Here is a 19,546-nt window from a genome sequence, read left to right as displayed (position 1 = left end):
TCCTTATCTGTCATCCTATTTATTTAATGGACTTCTTCTTAGAGTCATACAGCACAGAAATAGGCCATTCGGGGTTGTGTAAGCACCCTTTATGAGTAACTCTTTGCATATCATGGGTATGCAGACAACGAATTTCACTGTGACTTGTTACATGTGACATTAAAGTATTCAATTCAACTTGCCCACTCTGACCAACATGCCCCATCTACACCATCCCACCTGCCTGTGCTTGGCCCATATCCCTCTAAACCGTTCCTATTCATGCACCTGTCCAAATGTTTGTTAAATGTTCCTACCCCCTTGGTGTAAAAACGTCACCCCAAAGTTCCTATTAGATCTCCCACTTGCAAAACCATGTTGACTATTCCTAACCCTAACTTGCCCCTGTCTATCCAAAGACATATATTTTATCCAAATGCACATATATTTTTTCCCTCAGAATACTCTCCAGTAATCTGCCTACCACAGATGTTTGTCTCACTGGTCGATTTTGGGCGCATGGTGTTGTTCCGATAGTTGTTGCCTTACAGCACCAGAGACCTGGGTTCGATCCTGACTACGGGTACTGTCTGTACAGAGTTTGTACGTTCTCCCCATGACACGCGTAGTTCTCCCCCGGTTTCCTCCCACACTCCAAAGACTTGCTGCTTTGCAGGTTAATTGGCTTCGATAAAATTGTAAATTGTCCCTAGTATGTGTAGGATACCATTAGTGCGCGGGGATCACTAGTCGGTGCGGACTCGGTGGGTCGAAGGGTCTGTTTCCGCGCTGTATCTCTATCTTTCCTTTGCTTTCCTTTGCAGCTCTTCTTAAATTGAGGCACAACACGAGAAATTGCAGGTGCCCTGGCTGAGATAAATGAATCAGCATTAGCCACCCTCCAGTCTTCCGGCTCCTCACCCGTGTTTAAAGATGAGTCAAGCCACCTGCAATCTTCCCCAGCTTGCAACAGTCTCCTCAAGTATATCTGATCTGGCCAAGGAGATTTATATACCTTCATGTGCTTCAGGACATTCAGCACCTCCTCGACTGCAATACGGATTGTCCTCAAGAAATTTCCACTAACTTTCCCAAGTTCCCCAGTCTTCATGTTTAGTTTAGTTTAGTATAGAGATACAGCACTGAAACAGGCCCTACGGCCCACTGAGTCCTCACCGACCAGCGATCCCCGCACACTAACACTATCCTACACACACTAAGCACAATTTACAATTAAACCAAGCCAATTAACCTACAGACCTGTAGTCTTTGGAGTGTGGGAGGAATGCGAACATCTCAGAGAAAGCTCACGTGGTCTTGGGGAAAACGTACAAACTCCGTGCAGACTGCACCCATAGTCGGGATCGAACCCGGGCCTCTGGCGCTGCAAGTGCTATAAGGCAGCAACTCTACTGCTGTGCCACTGTGCCGCCCTGTCCTTCTTCACGGTAAAAACAGAGGAGAAATACTCATTAAGGACCCTGCCCATCTCCTGTAGTTCCAAACAGAGATGACTGCTTTGGTTTCTTAGGGCCCTTGTTCTCACCCTAATCACCTGGGCGGCATGATGGCGCAGTGGTAGAGTTGCTGCCTCATAGCGCCAGAGACCCGGGTTCGATCCTGACTACGTGTGCTGTCTGTACGTCCTCCCCACAACCTGCGTGGGTTTTCTCCAGGCTCTCCGGTTTCCTCCAACACTCCAAAGACGTACAGGCTTGTAGGTTAATTGGCTTGGTAAAATTGTAAATTGTCCCGAGTGTGTGCAGGATAGTATAAGAAAATAACTGCAGATGCTGGTACAAATCGATTTATTCACAAAATGCTGGAGTAACTCAGCAGGTCAGGCAGCATCTCGGGAGAGAAGGAATGGGTGACGTTTCGGGTCGAGACCCTTCTTCAGACTGATGTCGGGGGTGGGACAAAGGAAGGATATAGGTGGAGACAGGAAGATAGAGGGAGATCTGGGAAGGAGGAGGGGAAGGGAGGGACAGAGGAGCTATCTGAAGTTGGAGAAGTCGACGTTCATACCACCGGGCTGCAAACTGCAGGATAGTGTTGGTACGCGAGGATCGCTGGTCGGCGCGGACCTGGTGGGCCGAAGGGCCTGTTTCCACACTGTATCTCTAAACGAAACTAAACTAAACTGAATTAAAACCCACCCTCTTGTTGTATCTATGATTACCTGCTTCCCCCTAAAAGCTTCACGTGAGCAAGGAATTTTATTGCACTCGTGTGTGTATGTGACAATAATCTAATCTGATCTAACCATGTGTCGATTTCCCTCTGGGAACATTGCTAACAGCTTTATCATTTTCTCTGCCAAATAAACCAATTGTTCACTCCAAATTACGTCTTGCACATCTTTGTAAAATCTTTTACCATAAATTCAAGGCGTTGATCTAATTAACTAGTAATTTCTAAACTGTTGTCACTTCCTGTGCTGCAGTTACAAATGGAGCTTGCACATGTCTAGGTAACTGTGAGATGTGATGTAGTCAGTACATCAAGTTCAACTCCTGCAGAGAGCAGTGTAACAGCATTGCACCCAAGGCGCATGGATCGTTACACAGCCTATTTCTACTAAACTTAACAACGTCATTTTGTTCTCCAAGGATCAATAGCATTGTTGTTTATTCACAAAATGCTGGAGTAACTCAGCAGGTCAGGCAGCATCTCAGGAGAGAAGCCCATTCCTTCTCTCCTGAGATGCTGCCTGACCTGCTGAGTTACTCCAGCATTTTGTGAATACCTTCGATTTGTACCAGCATCTGCAGTTATTTTCTTACAATAGCATTGTTGTAGTTCCCCCACCCCCGCCCTTTTTTTTTCCAACAGCCAAGAGTGTTTTATTGTCATATGTCCCAGACAGAACAACAACAACAGGTTTGTAGGTTAATTGGCTGCGGTAGAAATTGTAAGTTAAGAGTTGCTAGTGTAATGGGGATACAATGGAGATAGTGTAACAGCACAACAGAATATGTGAATGTAGCACTCTGTAATATAGTAAATGAAAACATTGATATGTATATATACATATATATCAATAGTAGAGTAGGAGAAAATGTTGATGCAGGGACCAGTCTGGAGGCCGGGGAAGCAAGTTACTGAGTTACTCCAGCTTTTTGTGTCTATATGTATATACGCATAAAAACATTCAAACAATTATAATGCAAAAAGACAATGTCTATGTAGTTCAGTTTATTTGGAGGTCGTAGTGTTTAATAGCCTGATGGCTGTTGGGAAGAAGCTGTTCCTGAACCTGGACGTTACAGTTTTCCGGCTCCTGTACCTTCTTCCCGATGGCAGGAGTGAAACGAGAGAGTGGCCAGGGTGGTGTGGGTCTCTGATATGCAAGTGAAGCACTGAAAGACAGCAACTCAAATTTCCATTTATAGCTTCATATTTGAATTGTACTAAATGCACTTAAATGCATTCAATTCACATGTTAAGATATCTGTGCATTAACCAAATTCAAAAGGATGGGATGCACCAACTGAGGTTTAATATGATAAGCGTTACCGTGAAAAGACTGATTTACAGACAGGTGAAAGTTTTACAGAGAAAGGACAATTACCATTTTACTATCTTATTTCAAATTAAAAGAATCCAATGAAATGCATGAAGTTTTTTAATAAAAACATATTGTTACCATAATAAACAAAGGCACCAAATGCTGGAGTAATTCGGCGGGACAGGCAGCATCTCTGGGGGGAAGGGAAAGATGACGTTTCGGGTCCAAACCCTTCTTCAGTCTGGAAGTCAGGGGAGAGGGAATTGAAGGGTACAAAGTTCAAGGCGTGGATGTGGAGAGGATGTTTCCACCAGTGGGAGAGTCCAGGACCAGAAATCATAGCCTCAGAAATAAAGGACGTTCCTTTAGGAAGGAGATGAGAAGGAATTTCTTTAGTTAGAGGGTGGTGAATCTGTGGAATTTAATGCCACAGAAGGCTGTGGAGGCCAAGTCAATGGATATTTTTAAGGCAGACATAGATAGATTCTTGATTAGTGCAGGTGTCAGGAGGTTATGGGGAGAAGGCAGGAGAATGGGGTTAAGAGGGAGAGATAGATCAGCCATGATTGAATGATGGAGTAGACTCAATGGGCCGAATGGTGTAATTCTGCTCCTATCACTTATGACAATAGACAATAGGTGCAGGAGTAGGCCATTCGGCCCTTCGACACTTATGAGCTTATGTAAGGTGTGAAAAGAACAGATCAAAGCAGATGTTGAACCAAGGAAATGTACAATGGTTAGACTCCAAGTTGCCCCTTTGTGCAGGGAAGATGAAACAAAAAAATCAAAGGGGATTCAGTGGATTATGGGAGAAAGAAACATAGAAACATAGCAAATAGGTGCAGGAGTAGGCCATTCGGCCCTTTGAGCCAGCAAGGAACATAAGGAACACTATTGGATCATTCAAAATCAGTACCCCGTTCCTGCTTTCTCCCCATATCCCTTGATTCCATTAGCCTTGGGAACTAAATCTAACTCTGTCTTGAAAACATCCAGTGAATTGGCCTCCACTGCCTTCTGTGGCAGAGAATTCCACAGATTCACAACTCTCTGGCTGGAAATGTTTTTCCTCATCTCAGTCCTAAATGGCCAACCCCTTATTCTTAAAACGTGACCACTGGTTCCGGACTCCCCCAAAATCGAGAGCAAAGAATGGGGAGGGTGTGGAGAGAAGGGGAAAGGGGAGGACCGATGGAGTTTGGAACTGGCATTGGCCCAGTGGGTTGAATAGCCTCGTGTGTTTGCGGTAAGGAAGCAAGATGAAGGGGGAGGAGGGAGCTGTACAGTCCTCCTCACATCTCCGAGAGCTCTTTGCTTTTGATGAATGGATAAGGTTGGTACACAAACATGTACTTATATGTTTCTGGTCAGGCCCTTATTGATCCGCGGCGTGTTTGCTCTGTGTGGGTTTGGCGTTCTGTCGTTGTAAACATAAGGAACACTATTGGCTTTATATTAGAAAACAACCAGGAAGCCAATCAAAATACGGACCGATGTTTATCTGAACATTTGGCACCCGTCACTCTCAGTGAATGTGCAGACCGTAACAGTTTAACAGTGATTACAATCGAACACTGCAAATGTGCTTTTCAAAATCATGCACTTAACACCGGCTAATCAATAATCTACATTTGCACCATTGATCCTGAATTGTAAGAGCAATCATGAATCACTCTTTAGTTTAGTTTACAAGATACAGCGCGGAAACAGGCCCTTCGGCCCACCGAATCCGCACCGACCAGTTAATACTATCCTACCTACACTGGGGGACAATTTTAAAATGTATACCAATTTATACCAATTAACTTACAAGTCTTGTTTGGAGTGTGGGAGGAAACCGATATTCTCTGAGAAAACCCACGCAGGTCACAAGGAGAATGTACAAACTCCGTACAGACAGCACTCGTGGTCAGGATCGAACCCGGGTCTCTGGAGCTGTGAGCGCAGCAACTCGACTGTCGCAACTCAACTCGCCCTTGGTTTCCAAAAGAAGACACATACAGGTACAATCTAAGATATCCTTGTGTTATATGTTCAATCAGGGTGGGGGGTGTGGCAACTGTAATTTAATGCAAGATCAACTCCAAAGTCCTGACGAGGGATGATCGTATACAAAATCATGAGGAAGCGGTCAGGTAGGAAACACGCAGAGTCTCTTGCCCAGAATCCAGAACCAGAGAACATAGGTTTAAGGTGAAGGCGGGATACATTTAATAGGAACCTGAGGGGTAACATGTTCACACACAGGGTGGTAGGTTAATTCCCGGAATGGCGGGACTGTCATATGTTGAAAGACTGGATCGACTAGGCTTGTATACACTGGGATTTAGAAGGATGAGAGGAGATCTTATCGAAACGTATAAGATTAGTAAGGGGTTGGACACGTTAGAGGCAGGAAACATGTTCCCAATGTTGGGGGAGTCCAGAACAAGGGGCCACAGTTTAAGAATAAGGGGTCGGCCATTTAGAACTGAGATGAGGAAAAACTTTTTCAGAGAGTTGTGAATCTATGGAATTCTCTGCCTCAGAAGGCAGTGGAGGCCAATTCTCTGAATGCATTCAAGAGAGAGCTAGATAGAGCTCTTAAGGATAGCGGAGTCAGGGGGTATGGGGAGAAGGCAGGAACGGGGTACTGATTGAGAATGATCAGCCATGATCACATTGAATGGCGGTGCTGGCTCGAAGGGCCGAATGGCCTCCTCCTGCACCTATTGTCTATTGGTGTAGGCAGTGAAGGCAGGGACTATTATTTACTCAGTTCCCTGGTATCAGAAATCACTTTCTGGCAAAAGCCCCGACCTGCCAACGTTGAAATCATTCCTGTCGGGTTACGCCGAAGGTAGAAACAAACGCTGGAGTAACTCAGCGGGTCAGGCAGCATCTCTGGAGAGAAGGAATAGGTGACGTTTTGGGTCGAGACCCTTCAGTGGTTTATAGGCGAGGTTCAAATTTGCTGCATATGTTTGTGCTTCTAGTTTTTATTTCACGTTCAAGGTGCAGATGAAGACAGTATAAACCATGGGACCTCAAAGCTCAGATCACTTCCCAGCCATTACAAACATATTTCTTAAATCATTCATTTATGGAGTCGATTGATTGAAAGACACAGCGTGGAAAGAGGCCCTTCGGCCCACCGATGTATACCGTTGAGTATAGGAGCAAAGAGGTCCTTCTGCAGTTGTACAGGGGCCTAGTGAGACCGCACCTGGAGTACTGTGTGCAGTTTTGGTCTCCAAATTTGAGGAAGGATATTCTTGCTATTGAGGGCGTGCAGCGTAGGTTGACTAGGTTAATTCCCGGAATGGCGGGACTGTCATATGTTGAAAGACTGGAGCGACTAGGCTTGGATACACTGGAATTTAGAAGGATGAGAGGAGATCTTATCGAAACGTATAGATTATTAAGGGGTTGGGCACGTTAGAGGCAGGAAACATGTTCCCAATGATGGGGGAGTCCAGAATAAGGGGCCACAGTTTAAGAATAAGGGGTAGGCCATTTAGAAATGAGATGAGGAAAAACTTTTTCAGTCAGAGAGTTGTGAATCTGTGGAATTCTCTGCCTCAGAAGGCAGTGGAGGCCAATTCTCTGAATGCATTCAAGAGAGAGCTGGATAGAGCTCTTAAGGATAGCGGAGTCAGGGGGTATGGGGAGAAGGCAGGAACGGGGTACTGATTGAGAATGATCAGCCATGTTCACATTGAATGGTGGCGCTGGCTCGAAGGGCCGAATGGCCTACTGCACCTATTGTCTATTGAATCCACGCCGACCGTTGACACTGGTTCTGCTCTCCCAATTTTGTCATCCGCTCCCAACACGCCAGAGGTCATTTTAGAGGCCAATTAAACTACAGATTTGCTGGTCTTTGGGCGTGTGGGAGGAAACCGGAGCATCTTTAGGAAACTCAGCTGGTCGCAGGGAGAAGGTACAAACTCCACACACAGACAGACAGACAGCAGTCGAGGTCAGGATCAAGGGCCGGTCTCTGGCGCTGTGAAGCAGCGACTCTACCGGCTGCGCTAACATGTTGCAAATCTTCGCATGAGGATAACGTGGGTCATGAAGGCTCGATTCATGTTGATCGCTGACCCTTGCAGGAAAGTGCACACGAGTGGAGGGAGGCACCGTAGCCAGGGTTTTACATTTGCAAAAGGCCCTCCCTCTGATCAAGATCTCAGAGCCCAAGGACTTCCCGAAGATGGACACACAACGCCGGAGTAACAGCGGTTCCCGCACAGAACGCTTTGCCATGTTGGGCTCTGAAATGATTTTACTGACTCTTGAGAGAAAGAAAACGCGGTCGGATAAAAGACGAAACACTACCATTTACTTGTAAAACACCGCTTTATTGATTGTATGCTGCCAATGAACTGACATGCCAATTTATCAAACTCGGTAAAATCAGCTATTTCTTTCTCTTTGTGAACACGGGTCCCTCTTCCTCTCCTCACCCTCTCCACTTTCTCTCTCTCTGTACGGGACAGATCTGCCTCTTGGTCTCTCTGTCATTGCAAGTCTTGCTCCAGCTGAGATTCGAGGGGGAACAACTCGAGAACGCAGCGACTGCAAGTTGACACCAAGGGCGAGGCCGTTACACAAAGTACACAACTTCGGAGACATCATATTGCTTTAAAGGTTGCTGACATGGAAAATGTACAAAAGATTAATAGATCTGCAGTTTATACGATTTCTTTTGCACTAATGGAAAATACATTTCTTCTCTACAAAGGATTTTTTATAAGTACTCTAATACAAGAAAATAAATATTGCAAAAAAAAAGCTAAAAATAATTTAAAATAGCATTTCTTCTTTATATATATCATCTCCATTATTCTCTTTATTATTAACAAATGGCACATCGCTATTCCGTGAAACGACAGACACACAAGGCCTCTCTCTTGCCATGAACCTGTTTATCCTTTGAGGTGCGTGCACCGCTGAGTTTTGTCACCTTCTGACAAACAGCGCAGACAGCAAACTAAACTGGGACAACGGGGCAAGATTCCTCGCTTTCCTTTGCAATTTCTGTAATGAGTACATAAAATGGGAGAAACTACTCAGCAGGCAGTATGGTCTCTAGAATCAGAATGACAGTATCAGCTAACAGCGTATGTGGATATAGTTTAACGAGTCAAGCACATTGAAACAAGCATTTGGTCGGGGGCAGTATGCAGCAGCAAGATTTGGAGTTGCTAGTACACATTGTTGTTTCAGTCTAACAAAACCTGAATAGGATGTTTTTAAATCTGAAAGTCTACATTACCAAACCTACATGTCCTTTACATGAACACGGCAAACACAAGAAGCTACAGTGACTAAATCTGGCCTCATTCAAGAAACTTGATTTCTTGCTGACGATCTTCGGCCGTCGAGAACGATGGGGGAACCCGGTGAGAGGTGGGGGGCACTGAGAACAGAGTGCGGCACCTGGCGGGGCAGCTTTGTGTTTGGCCACATGCAGCGACAGAACCCGGTTCGCCACTACGAGCAGAAGATCGGACTGTTCGATGGACTCCCTGTAAATTTGTCGACGACAACTCTTTGCCAACTGCCTAGGCGGGGTCTGCCGGGTGATTTTACCGGGTTGTACGCAAAACAAACCATTTCACTGTACCTACGTTTGTTTGGATCGAGTTCTTGGTCCTCCAAAATATTCCAAATGGAATTTAAACTGGAGTTGACCATTCAATAAGCTCTAAACCAATGATCTTGTAGACCAGTCTGTGCAATCTGTAACTGGGATATGTTACCAGTCACAATTGAGACACTATCTCATCTTTCTTGATTAAACTCTCCTTTTATGTTTATTAAATTGGTCTTGGAACTTGGTTGTTGTAAGTAATTCCTCAATCGAAAGGCATTGACTATCGGTAACACAAAGTACTCTAGCATTTAGCGTCTGTGCTGTGTAGAGAAAGGCCGGTTCAAAAATAAATCTCACAAATAAATTCAACCCAAAAGTATAACAGTATTAATCAATGAAAAGTAACAGCCGGGATCCAACGTCAAGGCTAACATCTATGCAGTCAGGTGAGTTGTTGGTAGACACAAAATGCTGTAGTAACTCAGGCAGCATCTCTGGAGAGAAGGAATGGGTGACGTTTCGGGTCGAAACCCTTCTTCAGACTGAAGAATCTTCCTGAATCTGAAGAATGATCTGTCTGAAGAAGGGTGTCGACCTGAAACGCCACCCATGCCTTCTCTCCAGAGATGCTGCCCGTCTCGCTGAGTTACTGCAGCATTTTGTGTCGATTTAAACCAGCATCTGCAGTTATTTCCTGTACAGAGTTGTTGGTTGCTTAGGCTTGCTAAATAAACGTTTGAGACTGGGATATACTCCTAGATCTTCGTTATCTTCACAATCTAAACCCTCAGAAATCCCTGAATTAGATTCCAGTCTGTAAACACACATGGGTGACTGTCATTGTGCACGTATACACACACACACAGAGGCACACTAACATACACACTACCTGAACTGCTCAATTTAATTACTGTTAATATTCTACTCTCCCATGCAAATAAAAGCTTTTCACTGTACCTCGGTACACATGACAATAATAAACTAAACAAGACTTTCCTTTTCCCCCAGACGAACCAAAACCTGATTCCCTGACTTACTCTATCTTCTTCATCATGCCGCTGCTGGCTTTATTGAACAAGAAATCTCCCTCTCTCTGCCTCCAGCAAAGAGCCCACACGTCTGGGCTGCCAGTGGCATGTGAATACAGGATAGTCACGCCATCACAGGAGAGCCAACGGGAAACCCAACAGCAACGCCCACGGACTGGAGATGAGGGTGAATTTCAATAGCCAGAGGGTGGTGAATCTGTGGGCGTCATTGCCACAGATGGCTGTGGAGGCCAAGTCATTGGGCATCTTTAAAACGGAGATGGAAAGGTTCTTGGTTAGTTAGAGCGTCAAACGTTAGTTAGTAAGAGCGTCAAAGGGAGAAGGCAGGAGAATGGATCATGAGAGGGGAAAGTAGATCAGCCATGATTGAATGGCAGAGTAGACTCGATGGGCTGAATGGCCTAATTTTGCTCCTATGACTTGTGAATTTATCAGGATGAGTTAAGCAGGTTGCAGGAAAACACACTTACAGGTGCATGGCCAAAACAATTCTATTTAGAAATTATCACATAACAACCTGTGTTTTTGAACAAATTAGAATCACGTTTCTGAACATGTATTTCTGACTTTGTATCAAATCCAGGAAGAAAATAGGACTCGTCAAAATAATTGCACATTTTGTGTCGAATCGAGTTCTGTTTTCCTTTGTGCATGTCCAGTTGAGATTAACATAGATCAGTACAGCACAGGAACAGGCCCTTCGGCCCACAAGATGCATGCCAAACACAATGCCTAGTGAAGTTAATCTCCTCTGCCTCCATGTGATCCATATCTCTCTATTCCCTGCACATCCATGTGCAAATCCCATGATCGTATCTGCCTCCACCAGCCCCTGGAAGCACATTCCAGGCAACCCTTAGGTAATTCCACCTGGGCTCTCACAGGTAACAAATGGCCCTCAGTCCAAACTCAACTCAAATACATTCTTGATTCGTACGGGTGTCAGGGGTAATGGGGAGAAGGCAGGAGAATGGGGTTGAGAGGGAAAGATAGATCAGCCCTGATTGAATGGCAGAGTAGACTTGATGGGCCGAATGGCCTAATTCTGCTCCTGCGACTTATCAACATATCAGTAATTACATCAAAATGTTTTTTAAAATGAGAAATATTAATTAGCTGAGAAAACAGAACTTAACAAATGGGAATTAAATGCAAGCCATGTCGAATGCAAAGTCAGAAATACAAACTAAGACAAAATGCATCCACATTTAAGCTAAAACTTATTCTTGCTGCAGGGATTTGTGGGTGAAAAGACCTATAATGACCATGAGTCTGTCATTGTCGACAATTAAACACTAGATAACTTGTGTCTCACGGGCTTGTAAATTATATCTGATCTTGCCAGAAAACAGTCGCCCAGCTTTCTCTCCCCTGTAGGTTAAAGTACGTGTTCACATGGTCTCCAGAGCCAGTTTTCAACGTCGGGGCTGGGAGTCAGTCAGGGCTTGGGGTAAAGTGTGTCAGAGGTGGCAGTGAACAAGACTGACTAGAAGTCAGAGAGAATATCAGGGATCATAGTCTTGAGCAAAACACAGAGTGCTGGAGGAACTCGGCGGGTCAGCCAGCATTGGTTGACAAGTGACGTTTCGGTTCAGAAATCTTCTTCACATTCAAGGCGTCTGAAGAAGGGTCCCGAGCTGAAATGCCACCCATCCATGCTTTCCCTCCGGAGATGCTGCCTGACCTACCGAGTTCCTCCAGCACTTTGTGTCTTGCTCAAGATTCCAGCATCTGCAGTTCCTTGGAGCTCCGTCATAATGTGCATTTTCCACTGGTATCAACATGCGTTGGGGGGGGGGGGGGGGGGGGGTCAAACGGGTCGAGAGTTGTCGCATGTAGCGAAACTGAACAATGACATTCTTACTTGGGGCAGGAAAGTGGGGGTAGGGAATTTCCTGCAGAACTGCACGTCACCCAGGGAGCCTAGACTGATGGAAAACACGAAGGTCTGGATTTTCACGGTGAAAGGATTTCTCATTCATTTGATGTCTTGGTTTGCAAACAGGGGAGGGTGAGGATTGGGAGAATGGAGTCCCTAATGACACATGGAAAAGCCAGAAGGAAGCTGCAATTCTAAAAGTGAAGAGTTATTATTCAATGTTTTTCAGCCACTTTGAAAGGTAGTGACAGCTTTATTCAAGCCTTGTTCCCTCATTTCCGTCACTGAACAGAGTGGTAGAGCTACTGCTTGACAGCGCCAGAGACCCGGGTTCGATCCTGACTACCGGTGCTGCCTGCACGGAGTTTATGTTCTCCCCGTGACCTGCGTGGGCTTTCTCTGAGACCCTGTTTCTGTGCTGTACGATTCTATGAACCCACAGAGTAATTGAGATTGCACAAAGAGTCGTGGAGAAGATTGATGTCGATGAAAACAGTGGAGACTTGACATTGTTGCCTCCCAATTCAATGTCTCTAACATCGGGGAGAGAGGTGATGGTGGACAGAGATGAATTGGGTAAAGGTAAAGCTGGATGTTATTAGCCGAGGTGCAGAGACTGCCCCATGCCACTTGGTGCCACCAATCAGCATTGTGATGGTCAGCTGAGAAAGTTTGAGTTTAGAAGTATGAGGGGGCGGACCTCATTGCAACTTACCGAATAATGAAAGGTCTGGATAGGGAGAGGATGTTTCCACTAGTGGGAGCGTCTAGGACCAGAGGTCATAGCCTCGGAATTAAAAGGTGTTCCTTTAGGAAGGAGATGAGGAGGAATTTCTTTAGTCAGAGGGTGGTGAATCTGTGGAATTCTTTGCCACAGAAGGCCGCGGAGGCCGTCAAAGGGTATTTTTAAGGCAGAGATAGATTCTTGATTAGTACAGGTGTCAGGGGTTATGAGGGTAGGCAGGAGAATAGGGCTGAGAGGGAAAGATAGATCAGTCATGAAGGAATGGCGGAGTAGACTTGTTGGATCATATGGCCTAATTCTGCTCCTAAAACATGAATTTATGAATATTTATAGCTGCCTTTTCTAATATTTGCAGTGATGATATTTGGATTTTAACTTGTCCTTTTCATCTGGGAAAACATGCATCTTTTTCCCCGATTCCCCAAGAAGGTGGTACCGGCCACACAGGGACATTTAGAACAGCTTTTTTTCCGTATAATTTGCAATGGTTCATCACATGTTTCAGCTAGACATTGGGTGCACAATGCACAGAGTTGTCTTTCTGAACAGCAGTAAAATTCCCCAAGGTCTTCACAAGAGGGTCCCTCTTTGTTTAGGTCAGAGATACAGCATGGAAACAGGCCCTTCGGCCCACGCCGTCCATCCGTTCACACTAGTTCTATGCTATCCCACTTTCGCATCCACTCGCCACACCCTCGGGGCAATTTGCCGGGGGCCAATTGACCCACAAACCCGCCTGCACGCCTTTGGGATGCGGGAGGAGAGCAGAGCGCCCGGAGGAAACCCCCGAGGTTGCGGGGAGAACGTGCAAACTCCACACTGACAGCACCCGAGGTGGGCATCAAAGGTGGGCATCTGCAGCGCTCTGCGAGGCAGCGGCTCTACCAGCTGCGTCACTGTGTTGCCAGCCACGTTGCTCGTAGTGTTGAATTTGTCAGTCGAGTCAAGGTGGGCACCTTGTGAAGGTTCACATCAAATACAGCAGCAGGCATGTAGGGGGGCAAATGTGGGCGGGGGGTGGGGGAGGGGGGACATCAGTAATCAGAATGTGATTATTATGCAAAAATCAACGTGGCTTTAATTAAACATGAGTTACAATGGACAAATTTATGTGAGGGCGTTTTGAATACAAACCTGGCTGGTTCAAGGGACAAATCCACTGTACTTGGATTTTCAAAAGGCATTTGAGAAACAACCACCAAAGATAGACACAAAATGCTGGAGTAACTCAGCGGGTCAGGCAACATCTCTGGAGCGAAGTTTCGTTTCGGGTCAAGACCCTTCTTCAGACTGAGAGTCAGGGGAGAGGGAGACATAGAGATACGGAAGGGTAAGGTGTGTAAACGTCAGATCAAAGGGGACGATGTTCAAGGCAAATGTAGAATGGTTGATTGTTAGCAGAGGGGAAGGTGACATTGAGGCGTATAATCAGTAAAGTTTAATCAGGAGAACAGCGAAACTAGTCGGAGAACTAGGATGGGGGAAGGGATGGAGAGAGATGGAAAGCAACTTCTTACTTGAAGTTAGCGATATATGAGGTGCTGTTCCTCTAATTTGCCTTGACCCTCACTCTATTACAGCAGAGGAGGCCCAGGACAGAAAGGTCAGTGTGGGAATGGGAGGGGGAAGTTAAAGTGTTTGGCAACTGGGAGATCACGTGATCTGGGCGGAGGTGTTCAGCGCAAACGGTGGCCGGGCCTGCGCTGGGTCTCGCCGGTATATCAATATATCAACTCAATTACCAATCCAATCCGTGCTGGTGGGCAGAGCTAACCATTTAGCCCTTTTCATTCTCTGTGTACAGTCCTGGAGAGATTAAAATGGGAAAGAGAAAGGAGAGAAAATTGCAACAGCATCAACAAAGGGGATATCCAATGCACAGTTTCAAGCCTGTATACGGTTATGGCCAGCAACTGTGTACAGTCACTGTATCACTGTGTACAGTCACTGTATCACTGTGTACAGTCACTGTATCACTGTGTACAGTCACTGTATCACTGTGTACATTCACTGTATCACTGTGCACAGTCACTGTATCACTGTGCACAGTCACTGTATCATATCATATCATATCATATATATACAGCCGGAAACAGGCCTTTTCGGCCCACCAAGTCCGTGCCGCCCAGCGATCCCCGCACATCAACACTATCCTACACCCACTAGGGACAATTTTTACATTTTACCCAGCCAATTAACCTACATACCTGTACGTCTTTGGAGTGTGGGAGGAAACCGAAGATCTCGGAGAAAACCCACGCAGGTCACGGGGAGAACGTACAAACTCCTTACAGTGCAGCACTCGTAGTCAGGATCGAACCTGAGTCTCCGGCGCTGCATTCGCTGTAAAGCAGCAACTCTACCGCTGCGCTACCGTGCCGCCCTCACTGTGCACAGTCACTGTATCACTGTGCACAGTCACTGTGGGGCTGTAGAGAGCATCCTGTCCGGCAACATTACAGTCTGGTTTGGGAACAGCTCTGCCCAGGACAGGATGGCCCTGCAGAGAGTAGTGCGTTCGGCAGAACGCACCATGGGAACTACACTCGTCCCCCTGCAGGACCTATACATCAGGAGGTGCAGATCCAGAGCAAGCAAGATCATGAGGGACCCCTACCACCCCAGTAACGGACTGTTCCAGATGCTACGATCAGGCAAACGCCTCCGCTGTCACGCTGTAAAAACGGAGAGGATGAGACGGAGTTTCTTCCCACAGGCCATCAGGACTGTCAACTTTTATAACCCCAGAGACTAAATTTTTGTCTACACTATAGTAACTTATTAACTTTATTTATATGCTGTAACTGTAATTCTTTTTTGTGCACAATCCGCAGGCATTGCCACTTTCATTTCACTGCACATCGTGTATGTGTATGTGACAAATAAATTTGACTTGACTTGACTTGTATCACTGTGCACAGTCACTGTATCACTGTGGGCATAATCACATACGGACTTGAAACTGTGCATTGGATATCCCCTTTGTCGATACTGTTGCAATTTTCTCTCGTTTCTTTTTCCCATTTTAATGGATGTTTTAACGTACCTCACGCTGCCTCGGCAAGGCCAGCAGCATAATCAAGGATGAGTCGCACCCTGGCCACTCCCCCTCTTCTCCCCTCTCCCATCGGGCAAAAGGGACAGAAGTGTGAAAACACACACCTCCAGATTCAGGGATGGTTTCTTCCCAGCCGTTATCAGGTAACTGAACCATCCAACCACAACCAGAGAGCAGTGCTGATCTACTATCTACCTCATTGGTGACTCTCGGACTATCCTTGATTGGACTTTGCTGGCTTTACCTTGCACTAAACGTTATTCCCTTATCATGTATTTACTGTATACACTGTAAATGCTTCGACTGTAATCATGTATTGTCTTTCCACTGACTGGATAGCACGCAACAAAAGTTTTCCACTGTACCGAGGTACATGTGATAATAAACTTAACTGTAACTGTAGCCTGCTTGTTAAAAGGGTGGACATTTTTCAACACATTAACCTCCATATACTATGGCATAACTTTCAATACCTATGCTTGTGCTCCTGGATATAACACTTAGAATTATTGTACCATACTACACTGTGTAATACAGTCTAATACTCCAACCATCAAACAGTGTGAGACTGTGCATAACACACCTACAGTATATAGTAATATTGTTACTGCTTATGACATTCTAGTATACACTATGATAGATAGACACAAAAAGCTGGAGTAACTCAGCAGTTCAGACAGCATCTCTGGAAAGAATAGGTGACGATTCAGGTCGAGACCCTGCTTCAGTCTGAAGAAGGGTGTCGACCCGAAATGTCACCCATTCATTTTTGCCAGAGGTGCTGTCTGACCCGCTGAGTTACTCCGGCTTCTTGTGTCTATCTTCAGTTTAACCCGGCATCTGCAGTTCCTTCCTACTCCATTATAGATACCGTTGACATTTCCTTTTCATCTTCTAGCTACCACCTCCTTACGTTTCTACAAAGTACAAAAAAAATTCCCATTTGCTTGGCAATTCTTCTATGGCCTCTGAAGCCAGCAATTTCATCAACATGCCAGACTTCGAAAAAGTGCATTTTGTGCTTTATTTCTTATAGAGGATAAAATCCACACGCAAAAAAAAATAAAAATTTAAAAATCCCATCCTCTCTATTTTCATACAAGTCGTTCCTCTTGGGGGTTAATGTTATCTGTCGTAAAATGGGGAGACTTCAGTTTAAAATCTTACCTGCACGGTTTTTCCCATCAGGCTGCCAACACGTCGGCGTGTCAAAGGCAGCTTTCCACCCTTCCTCACAGATAGATCAGAGCCAATAAATGGCTGACAGTGGTGAAATGCAGTGATCGTTCATTCAGCCCCTTACATCTTTGTGATGTTTTTAATTTTTCAAAGCCACGCTAAACTCAATCAATGCGTGGGACAACACAGCTGGTGGTGAGATATCAGGCAGTGACAAATGCCTTAAACTAGGAGACTGATGGGTTTAATATCTCGTTCAAAGATCACTGCTTTAAACCTACTTTCGGCCATTCAGCTTACATAGCAACACCTAGTGTGCATTCCTCTCCACCTCCGCTCGGCAATTAAGGCTGTCTTGTCACGCTTTCCCCCCCCTCGCTGACAGGTAGAACTGAGGGCAGTGGAGGAGGAGGAGGGAGGGCAGAAGATCACAATAACAAACCAGACGGTAGAAGGAATCACCTGACTAACTCTCCGGTAACTTGAATCAGATCATCAGGGCACAGTCTACAAACTCGGCACTACAATTGGAAACCATGACTGCCCAAGATAGACACTAAAAGCTGGAGTAACACAGCGAGTCAGGCATCATCTCTGGAGAAAAGCAACAGGCGACGTTTCGGGTCGAGACCCTTCTTCAGACTGGGGGAGTGTTTCCACCTGAAAAGTCGCCTATTCCTTTTCTCCGGAGATGCTGCCTGACCCGCCGAGTTACTTCAGCTCTATGTGTGTGTCCCTCTTCGGTTTAAACCGGCATCTGCAGTTCCTTGCCTCCTGGTTCATTGGAAGTTGAGTCACTTACAATCCCGTTTACCAGAGGGGCCGGCCATTGCACACAGGTACACTGGGGCTGAAATCGGCAGGGAAAAGAGAGGCAAAGACAGCTGGAAGGGGGGGGGGGGACGGGACGGGGGGACTCAGTCTGATCAGCTGGCCGCACACTCACTCCCCTCTCGATATTTAGCTGCATCGAAGCCAGCGGGAATAGACGCAAAATGCTGGAGTAACTCAGCCGGACAGGCAGCATCTCCGGAGAGAAGGGACGGGTGATGCTTGTGGCCCAGACCCTTCCTTTCTCCCCTGAGAAGCGGCCGAGTTACTCCAGCATTTGGTGTCTATCTTCGATTTAAACCAGCGTCTGCACACTTGAAGTCAGCGCGGGAAGGGGGAGAGGGAGAGCAGCAGGAAAGGCGTTGCAATGACCGTCCTGGCGGTCACGATACATTAATTTCCTCCCCTGCCCTGGTGTGCGAGCCGGTCAGCCAGCTGGAGTTTGCGTTGGGCCGGTCAGAGTAGCGACAGAAATGATTGCAAGAGATGTGTGTGTGTGGGTGGGTGGGGTGTGGAGTGGGCCTGACCGTAGTGTACCCGGCCTGGTCTGGGTGATCTAGGAGGCCAGGATGCTCCTCCTGACCAGCTCCCCGCCACACTTGCGGTGCACGGCCATGCTCTCCGAGCCGAGCCGCCTCATCCTCTGCGACTTCTGAGCCAACGTCGACTCAGTGTCCGAGTCACTCATCTCGGCGTCGGAGAAGTAGCCGTCGGCCTCGCTGTCCAGGAGCGGCCGCGGCCTCGGCGGCCCCGCCCCCTCTCCGGGTTTCCCGCCTCTCTCAGGGCTGTCCGCCTGGCGACCGTTGGCCGCGGCCTGCCTCGCGCCCGGCGCCCTCCGCACGCTTTCGCGCGCTTTCGGAATCTTGAACGTCACCCACGACTTGGGGTTGACCGACGTCTTAGGCACTTTGACCGAAGGGCTGGGTTTGGGTAAAGCGGATTCAAAATAGTCCAAGGTTTCGCCGATCTCGCTGGCGTGGCTCACTGCTAGCGACGACGTGGCGGCGATGGCACCGGAATGATGTGGCCCCTGTCTTTTGCTGATCTTCCTCACCTCCCCGGGCCTTTTGTGACTTCCATTGGCCTTCGACCCTGGTCCCTTGGGGCCGTTTGTGCAAATGCCCAGCGCGGAAAGTCCGCCAGAGTTTGCGCGCCAAGAGGCGCCATCTTGCGAGTAGTCCTTCTTGCATTGGTTCTTGGCGCACACGATGCCTCCTCGGTCTTTCAAAGGCTTCGACTTGCCGTCGTCCGGCTCAGGATCCCCGCCACGGCTCACGGCTCCGAAGCTCAACAGCGGCGGCTCGTCCCGGGGCAGTTTGCCCGCCAGGTAGCTCTCTGCCCCTTCACTCCCCGGACCGCTGCGGAACGACCAGTGGCTCAACAGGTTCTCCGTCTTGACTTGGACCGTCTGCGCCAGCCAACTCTGCAACAGATCCCCATCCAAAGAAATGGAAGTCGACAAACCTGGGAAAGGGAAAACAAAACAAAAAACACAAGACCTGAGTTTCAGAAGTCAAACTTAAACAAGTTAAGTATAAGAAAATAACTGCAGATGCTGGTACAAATCGAAGGTATTTATTCACAAAATGCTGGAGTAACTCAGCAGGTCAGGCAGCATCTCGGGAGAGAAGGAATGGGTGACGTTTCGGGTCGAGACCCTTCTAAAGGGTCTCGACCCGAAACGTCACCCATTCCTTCTCTCCCGAGATGCTGCCTGACCTGCTGAGTTAC

The 19,546-nt window shown here is 46.8% G+C and overlaps 1 protein-coding gene across 5 annotated transcripts in view; it reads right to left on the bottom strand.

The window, feature by feature from the left end:
• Window positions 1-7,834: 7,834 nt before the first annotated feature.
• Window positions 7,835-19,546, bottom strand: part of jade2 (jade family PHD finger 2) — a 155,360-nt gene continuing 143,648 nt past the window's right edge. For all 5 annotated transcript variants that reach the window (XM_078411380.1, XM_078411379.1, XM_078411382.1 and 2 more), the window contains one exon: window positions 7,835-19,279. In XM_078411380.1, coding sequence (XP_078267506.1) covers window positions 18,372-19,279 — 908 coding nt within the window. In that variant the 3' untranslated portion in view covers window positions 7,835-18,371. The remainder of the gene's footprint in view (window positions 19,280-19,546) is intronic.

The sequence above is a fragment of the Rhinoraja longicauda genome, chromosome 14 (assembly GCF_053455715.1).
Source record: "Rhinoraja longicauda isolate Sanriku21f chromosome 14, sRhiLon1.1, whole genome shotgun sequence".
Lineage (NCBI taxonomy): Eukaryota > Metazoa > Chordata > Chondrichthyes > Rajiformes > Arhynchobatidae > Rhinoraja > Rhinoraja longicauda.
This window is presented reverse-complemented; position numbering and strand designations above follow the sequence as displayed.